This window comes from Ziziphus jujuba, chromosome 7 (assembly GCF_031755915.1).
Source record: "Ziziphus jujuba cultivar Dongzao chromosome 7, ASM3175591v1".
NCBI lineage: Eukaryota > Viridiplantae > Streptophyta > Magnoliopsida > Rosales > Rhamnaceae > Ziziphus > Ziziphus jujuba.
In genome coordinates this window covers 14,345,896-14,356,639 of record NC_083385.1, presented here as the reverse complement: position 1 = coordinate 14,356,639, position 10,744 = coordinate 14,345,896, and the positions used below count along the sequence as shown (strand labels likewise).

General features: G+C 29.9%; 1 protein-coding gene across 1 annotated transcript; it reads right to left on the bottom strand.

The window, feature by feature from the left end:
• Window positions 1-5,631: 5,631 nt before the first annotated feature.
• On the bottom strand, window positions 5,632-7,509 carry LOC107424992 (homeobox-leucine zipper protein HAT22). The gene is made up of 3 exons (XM_016034908.4): window positions 6,778-7,509; window positions 6,513-6,592; window positions 5,632-6,203 (listed from the first exon to the last, which is right to left on the bottom strand). Exons 1-3 carry the CDS (start codon window positions 7,294-7,296, stop codon window positions 5,909-5,911), a joined length of 894 nt encoding a protein of 297 aa, XP_015890394.1. The 5' UTR covers window positions 7,297-7,509; the 3' UTR covers window positions 5,632-5,908.
• Between the last annotated feature and the right edge of the window lie 3,235 nt (window positions 7,510-10,744).

Here is a 10,744-nt window from a genome sequence, read left to right as displayed (position 1 = left end):
TTAATTTGAAGGGTATATTAAAGCCAACTTATGTTCATCAAATTACAGCCTTTTAATTTTAAGAAACACATTAATTTGGTGACAAAGAAAAAGTTGCTTTTTTCACAATATTTATTTATTATTATTATTTTTTTTTTCCAATTCTTTAATTTGAGCCTTGGGCCCCATTTATACTCAAAAAACGAAAAAACCGCACATTATGGGGACCAGTTTGAATTTGTGGTCCTTCAGTAAGTAATAGTTTTGCAAATTGTTGATTTATGATGTAGGGGTCAGTCTAGATTGGGCCACTTATATGTTATCCTTTATCCTCTGGGCTTTTGTTCTCACCATTCAAACGAATACAATCTCTCACAGTCTTTGCCATCAACATCCAATTTTTATGTTACAAGTTGGGCTCCATCAACCCTTCCTCTGTTTTATTGCGTTGATGTTTCACGTGAAGGGTTCCAAATTCCTTGGGCCAAAACTTTCTGCAAAAGGACAAAATTTATACCTTCTGTTTTATCGGTTGTTTCTTTTGGGCCCACGGATCTGAAAGTCATAGTCCCTTAGCTAGCACAGATGAATAAACATATGCATAATGCATTTTTTTCTTTTCTTTTTTTCTAAAAGAAAAAATACATATACATGTATATATATATATCATTTTTTTTTGGTAACATATATGTATATATACATATAATGTTCAGCTGCTCTTTTTTTTTTTTTCTTATTGGAAGAAATATATATATATATATATATGTATATATCATTTTTTGATAATATATGTACATACATATCATGTTCAACAGTATAAAGGTTTTTTTTTTTTTTTCCCATGAATGTTAGTAGAAAGGTTCTTTCCTCGAACTAAAAATATAATTAATAATAAATAATAAATAATAAAATAAGGGGAAAAAAACATTTGGAACAATCCAAACAATAATAATCAGTAGTAAAATTCTAGATCTGGAATTTAACGCAGATTACAGCTAAAAAATCCCTCCCTTTAACATATTATATAGATGGCAAACTGTAGATAATCTAGTAGATTAAATAGTATCTATATTATTATTTTATTATATATGTTATATAATATTTTAATATAATAAGAATTTCATGATAAACTTATGAAGAAAAATTCTTGTGCGTTGTTCATCTCCGTAAAACCCTTAGCAAGATCTTTATCATATCAAAAGAAAGAGACATTTTTATTCTTTTTGTTTTTTCTTAAATTTTATTATTTTATTTTTTGAGCAGTTATGTAGGTGGCCCATCTAAGAGATACAACAGCCTAAAAAACCCATGTCGGTATAAAACGCAAATTAGCTTTCCCCATGTCCTACTCCACTACAAAATAAATTTTATTATTTACTAGAAGATTAATTACAAAGCTAAAAAAAAATAAATAAAAAAATTGGACTTTTTACACACGTCTTATTGTGGGATGTGATGCAAATGCAATGCCTAGCGTCAATATTGACGGCTTTAAACAAAGTCAAGTCACAAACTATGGTAAATAATTTATAAAAAATAAAAAAAATAAAATAGGGAAAGTATCACATTATCATGATTGAGTCTATTTATTATACTACATAAATAGGAAGAGACAGCCTATAAAGTTAGTGCAGCTATCGATCACAAGTCGTGAATTTATGTGTAAATGGAACAATAGCTTTAATTTTTTTGTCTTCAGACACAATTCAGTGGTAAGTGTACCATTTCTTCGTACATAAATTCCCATCTCAAGATTTAAAAAAATAAATAAATAAATTTTAATAATATATAAACTTTTTTCTTTTTTTTATATATAATTATGTAAATGAAGGTGTACTCTTCTCTTATGACAATGCCAAAATGTATAGGTAGTCCAATTACCTACTTGAATATTATTAATAACTTTTTTTATTATTCAATAAAATTGATGTAGGATAATTTAGATGACAATATTTAATAGTCATAATTTTCATATTTTACATCTAATATTGGAGTTAAAATCTGCCCCAGGTAGGAAAAAAAAAAAAGAAAAAAGAAAAAAGAAAACCGCTGAGATGCCATTTTGTAGTATAATAGGTTTTTTGTTTTTGTTTTTTATGTTTCTCTATGTATTTTATTTTATATATAAAATTATCTAAATTAACTATAAAATTATAAAAGAAAATCAAACATAAACGCCAATCTAATTTTAAATTGTGTTAATTTTTTATTTCAAATTTATAATAGTTAAAAAGTATTTAATAAATTATAACCATCATTAACTAATATTTGATATAAATAAACCGCACACAATCAAGTAGGAAAAAAAAAAAAAAAACTAAAACTAAAACAAAACCATATTCATTAAACGATATCTAAGTATTTATTTATTTTTTTGATAAGTTGATGAGGAAGACAAATCTAGAACTGGAGACTATTATCAAATAGCCATCACTAGCTTTTTCTTTTGTCTTCTTAAATGAAATAGTCAACTGTATTGTCTCAGGGAACAAAACTGCTGACCAATTAGTGAAAAAAAGTACTATTTTCACATTCGAAACCATGGTTTGAATTATTCTTTCAAAGCCTCCTCTTTCAATATTCCTGCAATTATTGAGAAATTTTCTACCAGTAAAATAATACAACAAAATATAGTACTATATATGCCGTAGACCCATATATATGTTGTCCGTATCAAATTGTGGGTTCCAAGTGAGTTCCACAAACAAATAGAATTCCAACGAGAAACAATGTTTATTGGTATTTGGTACAACACCTTCCAAATACCAAACGAAATAAATTTATAATTCTTTGCTTCTGGTGATTTTTGAAGAATTTGGAAGCATCTATTTTTTTGATAAAAAAAAAATAAAAAATAAGAAAGGAAAAACTTCTCAGTAACAATAAAAAAATATATAAATTCAAAAACAGACTTGTCAAACACACATATCATTAGCTTGGCGAGAATTATCCAACAGTGTCCCAAGATTCTTCAAAAAAATTTTATTTTCCTTCCGCTTTTAATGAAACACATCATTTCTAAGCAACATGGACCCCAAGTCATCATTTTTGACTTTTTAGCGGTATCGTACACATATAGCAAGCATGCTATGTTCTCTAGCGGGCAATTTTTAGCAGCAATAATTATTACAGCTCTGCGTAATATATTATATATATAATCTTAGGTCTGCTTCCCTATTTAGAAGAACAGCGCCAAATTCTGGTCACCCATTAATGAATCCAAAGTGAGACAAATATATATAATATATGAAAACTTAACTAGATTAAACTACAATCCTAAGGCAATCATATTATTGGTCATATCATATATGAGGAGCTTAGCCAAGTCCACGTACAAGAATTCTCCACAGCAGTCCATTTTTTAAAGCAAAAATTCTAACATTTATTTTTAGAGGCTTAGACCAAGAATTTTATTGTATTTTATATTACCTAGTCAAAATGGAGATTTGCAAATTTTGAAGTTTGATAAAAGTTTTTGTGGCATTTTGTGTTCAAGTACGCGTGTATTAGTCACAAGCTATCCATGATTGGCACCATTCATTTTTAATTTTTATTTCCCACATGAGATCATGAGTCATGCTTGACACCATTGAATACGTCTTACATGTTTGCTTGCCCACCCATAAATTGGTATTTTCCTGACATATGAAAATCAAGCTCGGTTGCTTTCAATCATAAATGATTAATCAAAATTTAATTAAAAAGAGAAAAATAATATATTATAGTTATAGGATCTTTTGAAATTTTGATTTTATATTTATTTTCTTTTTCAAAAAAAATCTCTATAAAAAATCGATAAAGCCGACAAAGTTGTCGATGGAGGACAGGTGTTTTTATCTCTAATTTGAATATTATTACGTGTTTGCACACGGAAATCAAATCTCCAATTATTAAAAAAGTATAATATTGCAACTTTTATAATTAAAGCAACATGATTTGTGCTTTCTTTTGTTACACACATGACCCTTGAATTTTTTAATTTTCTATGTTTCTTTTCAATTATTTTTGAGAATTTTCTATTCCATAGACTATTTATTTTTTCTTTTCTGAAGAAAAGTTGTTGCTTTTATAATCAAACGTAGACAGATAAAAAGAGAGAATTATGTTGTAAAAATTGGTTCAAAGTTTTGGAAAAAGAATTAGCACATGTATATGGCTTTCACACTCTTTCAAAGCATTCAAAAAAGGTTAGTTAGTAAATGCTTTATTATTATTATATTTTTTTTTCTGAAGTTTGGAATTCAAAGTAGGTTTGAACGGTATTCATATTTCATATAATGATGATGCTGAAAGAAGAAAAAAGAAAATTGGATGATGAAAGTGATGATTAGACCATAAGACAAAGTAGTTTCCGGGAAAGTGCCCTCTTTTCCGGGAAAGTCTAGCTCATGATTTATAGGTCCACACCAATATGAGTGATCTATAGAGTATTTTAGGAGAACCTTCTCATCATTCAGGCACTTGTCTGAACCAATCATCATAGCGTGCTTATAACGTATATATGTATATATATTGTAAATGTAACTATCAAAATTATATATGGACCCCACCCTCAGAATTCAATCTACGCCGTCCATTTGAGTAACTCTCTCAACCTAAGATGTGTTCCATTATTGTGAAAGTTAGAATATATATATATGATGGGGTTTTTTAAGGGAATTTTTAATCAAATCAGAATTGAGGAAAAAAAAAAAAAAAAAAGAATGGGTCTTTTTGTGAGGGTCCCATATCCATTAAATCGAAGAAAGGGTCTGACTTTCATGGAAAATCCCATGATGAAGATCTTGTGAGTGAAAAAAGGAGGACCAGTGGCACATCACGTGGGGTATGACCCACTTGGTTCCCTTAAAGGTGTAGCTGGTCACGTGACCATAACCATGAACTACCTTTTGCTAATCTATTCTTCTTTTGTGTTTTGCGCCAACTGAACCATCCATTCCTTTCTTTCTCCACACGCCTCTCACCACCCAATTTTTATTTTATTATCTTATTTTTTTAATTTTATTTATTTCTTTCTCTGTCTCTGTCTCTCTCTAAGCAAACTGAATTACAGACATATACACGTGAGCTAACGTCCCACCTCTTAGCCCCACTCTCTTTCTTCATCCTACTACATTATCGTATAGACCTCCCATGTATTATTATATTATATTTTTAATTTTTTGGATTTGGATTTTTAGTCTTGTTTTGTTATTATTTCTTTGATTAAATTTAATCATAGCCTCAGATATCGTTTATCTTATCCTGTTATCCATTATTCTTTCTTCTATACTAAGAAAGTGATGAAAAAAAAAAAAAAAAAGCATGAAATGTGGTTATGACTCATTGTTTTGTGTGAATCATGTATATATATTTTTAATATTCTGGTTATTTAGAGACTGACAATTTATTATTCATAATTAGTACAAAACGGTTTTTTCTTTTTGGCGCAAAACCCAATATTTATCTTGTTTGAGACAAATCATGCATGCGAATTACACTAACAATAACGTTGCACACCTTAATTATCTTCTCCACCAAAACATCATATTCATCAATGACAAAAGTATTCAATAAGAAAAAAGGTAAAATAAAGTGCAAGAGCAAGAGATCCAGAAAGAGATAAAGGAATTAACTGATATGAACAAAGGGTAAATATATTAAAATCAACAATAAATTAATTAATAGTAATGATTCATAGATATATTGTTTTAACGATTTACAAACATATATAATTAAAAGAAACAACCAAAAAAAAAACAAAAGGAAGAGGGTAATTGATCAGTAATTACTATTTTTCTACAATTAATTACACTAATCTTTTTTTTCTTTCCCCTCACTACAAAACTAGCCCTTAACCAAAAAAAATATAGGGGTCATGAGGTGGTGGTGATTGATCTCATTTTAATCTTCTTCTAACTTTTTCTTCTTCTTTTTTCCTAATAAAACCCTAGCAAGCTGCTGAAGGATTGTTGAAGGGATTGTAGAAGTGAGGTTTAGGAGCCATGGAAAATGGGCTCTTGGTAGCACCGTCGACGACACCAACGCCGACACCGCCGCCTAGTCTTTCGCAAGACGGACACATGGTGAGGGTGGCCGCCGGCATATGCATGTACAAAGGTTGGGCCAGTTTCAGTGCTTTGAGTTCTTGTAGCTCTTTCTGAAGCCTCCTGTTTTCATCTGTTAATGTTTCGCAGCACTTCTTCAAGAGCTCGCAATCTACTTCTGTTTGCTTAAGCTTTGTCCTGAAAATAAAGATGATAATAAAAATTAATCAGACCCAAAGGTTACATGTTTTTTTTTTTTTTTTTTCTCTGTTGGCTGTAAAAAAGTTTAGTACTGGGGTTGAATTTTGAAAAGGAAACAAAAAAAAGTTATAGGTAGGTGTAAAAAAAATTTCTTTAATGGACTTTTTAGAAACATTTTCTGATTTCTGGTACAGTTTTCATAAAAGAGTGCTTTTCTGGTTTTGAGATATATACATATATATATATAGGTGTGTGTGTATGTGTGTGTCTGTGTATGTATTGTAAGGATAATATGTTTATATATACCTGGCTCTTCTATTCTGGAACCATACTTCAACTTGTCTAGGCCGCAGATTTAGCTGTCTCGCTAAAGCTTGTTTTTGCTTCTGTTAATCGAAAAAAGAAAAAAATGATCAATACAATTAGCTCCAAAGGTTTCAGCTCTGATGCTATATTAAATCACAATTCGGTATTATTATTTCTAAAAAAGGTCAAATTTTTGAAAGGAGGATTGAAATTAAGTTATTACTTTAATATATAATATTGAGACAGGGAGAAAGAGAGAAATTACAGGATTGAGAGTGCTATGCTGTTTGAAGCTTTCTTCTAAGAGAGCGGATTGTTCCTTGGTAAGCCTAAGTTTCTTTCTTGCATTAGAACCATCTTCATCTTCATCACTAACTCTGGAAGACACTCTCTCTACCTCAATCTCTTCACTGCTAAGATCTCTCTCCCTCTTAACCCTCCCACTCGAGAAAGACGAAACGGCGCTATGAGGCGAAGGTTGACGATACAAATCGATATTATTGGATTCCTCACAGCCTTTGTTGACATCAATCTTTGAAGATCTGCAGCTACTAGCTACAACTTGTTGTTGTTGATGATGATGACCAGGTTCAGTGCCGGAGAGACCCAAAGTTAAAGACGGCTCAAAATTGCTAGTTGATGATAAGGAAAAATTTGTGACCAAAGTCTTCTTTGGTCTTTCATTAATATTACTATCAACCTTAGATGAAGGACAACTTTCTTGGGCTGCTGTGAAACCTAACCTTAGAACAAGACCTGTATTGCAAACATCATCAAAACCCATTTGCCAAAGATGAAGAAGAAGAAGAAGAAGAAGAAGGAGAAGATGTATTGTTTGTGTGAAATGAAGGAGATGGAGAGGGAGATAAATATATATGGTTGAAAGTAATATGGGGGGGTTGGGGGAGCAAAATGGTCTTAAGGAGATGGGGGAAGAGAGAATGAAGGAGACTTTTTGTGGGGGCGTTGGGATGGGTTGGGTTGGGTGAGTGGGTGGGTTTATTAATCAAAGCAAAGAATGAGTAGAGAAAAGAATCTGGGCATTTGTGTATATATATATATATATATAGATGTTAATAAAATTAATATTATATATATATATATATATTATGAAAGTCCCTCTCTTTCTCTCTACATAGGTTGACCATTTGAACCCCACTACTGTTATCTCCATTATAATAACAAACAAACAAACAACGACTATCTCTCTCTCTCTCTCTCTCTCTCTCTCTCTCTCTCCTGCTCCTGCTAGAATCCTATACAGTTCACATGGCAGTGGGAGACACATCAAGAGGATGATTCGCTCTCCGCTCGCTACCCATTAACGTACCAAATTTAACTATTACTGCCACTTTCTTTCCCCTCTCTCTCAAAATACATATATCCATACGTATATGTATATACCTACAGTATTACCTACATATGCTTCATTCTTTTATAGGATATATACAGTTTGTCATCTATTAAATAAACCCTTAAATTTAAATAAATCCAAGATAATTGAATAGCTATGATAGAAGTTATTACTATAATATTTTATCAAGTCAATATGATAAAGGAATCATCAATTCATGCGTGAATTAATTATTTGAGTACTTTTGCTTAATTTCTAAAGTTCTATGTTTTTTCTTTTTTGTAGTATGTAATTTCTTATTTCTCTTTTAATTAATTTTGATTTGATAATATTTATCCTTCAACAACTATATATAAACAAAAGTAGCCCATGATTTTGATTTTTGTAGTAGTACTCATTCAAAGATTGCTTTAAGATGATTACCAAGAGAGGTCCCCAAAAAAAAAAAAAAAAAGCAAAGAAAAAAATGAGAAAGCCATGATTGGATATTAATAATAAGTTCCTTTTTTAACAGACCACATGAACTGTCCCCCACTTCATGCCTGCTTCAACTGGGCTTAAAGATGGATACCATGTCACCTTGCTTACCAATATTAATATACCTTTTTTTTTTTTATGTGTGTAATTAAATGAAGAAATATAAATAGATGGGTGGGAGGTATATTATTTTCTTTTTGCTTATGAATGTGGGAGAGAGAGAGAGAGAGAGAGAGAGAGAGAGAGAGAGAGATTAGAAAGAGATATGCACTATATCTAACATCTAACATTGTATGATTACTCTGGTTTCTTTGTTTCTTTGTTTGTTGTGTGAGAAAAGGAAAAAAGAAAAAGGGCAAAAGGAAAGTAGGTAGAAGACACCATTGGAGTTTAATTCAATGAGTTATAATGGTGCCAGAATATGATTCATCAACAAGAATCCGGATCTTTGCTTAACTAGAAAGTTGATGTTGTTTGTGTCTGGGTCCTACTTACTCTGTATATGTACAATAAGAACTTCCAATAATGCTATGTCGGCGATGCTGTTGAGAAGTTAGGTCACCCATAAAACATGATGATGATGATAAACCTAAAACTATATTTGTAATCAAAACCTTATATATTTATGTAAAAGCGATTACATGACCTGTTATTATTATTATTATTATTATTATTATTATATAGGATGAAATGATTCAAATCTAGTATCATTGTCCATTATTAGATTGTCCCATAAATTTTTTTTTTTTCAAAAAAAAAATATTTACCACCATTGATAAACGATGGTATTCAATTGCCATTTAACAATTTGATTGACTACTAAAAAAATGTTGATTTTTTTAATTTAAATTTTAGCATAAAAAATTAATATATAATTAAATGTATTTAATTAGTATTTATCATCTTATCATGGATTTTTTTAATTTAAATTTTAGCATAAAAAATTAATATATAATTAAATATATTTAATTAGTATTTATCATCTTATCATGGACTCAACTAACTAATGATTATCACCACATATGAAAAATAGCAAAATTCTTTTTATCTAATAATTATTTAACTTTTAAATCTTTAATTGCTTGAGAAAAAATTATTAACTTCAGAAAGAGATAAAAAGTACTGTTCGGTTGGTCCCCCTGGACCAGTCGTTGATCAGAGTGGTGTGGTGCACCGGTTTTTCCACAAGGTTATAATTATTAATGGCCAGATTTTTGTTGGACTATTTTTTGGCTGTTCGGATTTGAAAACTGGGGATCCAAAATTTTGTACGTACTGCGCTTAATTATTCAATACAGTTTAATTAGGTTTGGAAAGGAAAAAGAAATTTTCTTCTAATTAATTAATGAAGGCACTGTCTCCCCTATCATGGCAATTAGATTAATTAATTAATTAATTTAAATAATATGGACTTCTGTCCATTTATTGTAAGCTGGTATTAGACGGCCAGTAATTATATTGATTTAAGAATGAATAGAATTTTAATATTATTTATTTGAAATTTTGGTTATTTTAATTATCAAATGTGGAGAAAAAGTTCTGGATAAAGGAAAAACATACCGGGTATTAAAAAGAAAAAAGAAAAAACAAGAATAGAAACAGTAGTCAAGCAGCTCGTACAAACTCTGGATTTTCTACCTGGGCTCTCTATCAAAATTTGAAATTAAATACATATAATAATTTTCTATTTGATATTTGATGACCAGGAAAAAGTCTAATTTGACTATTGAATTATTATTGAGTGAAAGACATCATGAGAAAATTCAGCTAGCTTTGATTTCGCTTCAAGTTTCCAGATTGCTATCAATTATATAAGTATAAAAAAACAACATTTGATGTTATATATTGTTTTTTTTACAAAGAATGAAAAAATGTGAAAAATAACAAAGTTGTAATAATTGTTTGCCATTATCATTATTATTATTAGAATATATATACGAGAAATGTACAAAAAGATTTTATTAAAATGATTATCCGAAGCTTTTGTCACGGAGTGGCTAAATACCAAAAAGCAAGTTGACAGGCATTATTTTTGGACCCAAGTTGATAGACATTGACTTTGACACATTGGAGAATATCAAATTATACATCATACTCAACAACATATATGTAATACTGTATACCCTCCAAACTTTTCACTTTAGAAAGCATGATTGGCATAATCTAAAATTCTTTAATTTTAAACTAAGTAATCTCCAAGCTTTAAAATGAAAAAAACAATTGATTATAATAATTTGTAAATCTCATATCCATACACCGAAGTGACATAAAACCAAATAAACTGGTGGTTCTCATGTCACTCACCGCCCTTAGATATATAATATATATCTCAACTTTTTTTTTTTTGGGGGGGTATAAAAGCAAAATAATTTGTCACTATTTGTGACATGTTTGATGATAA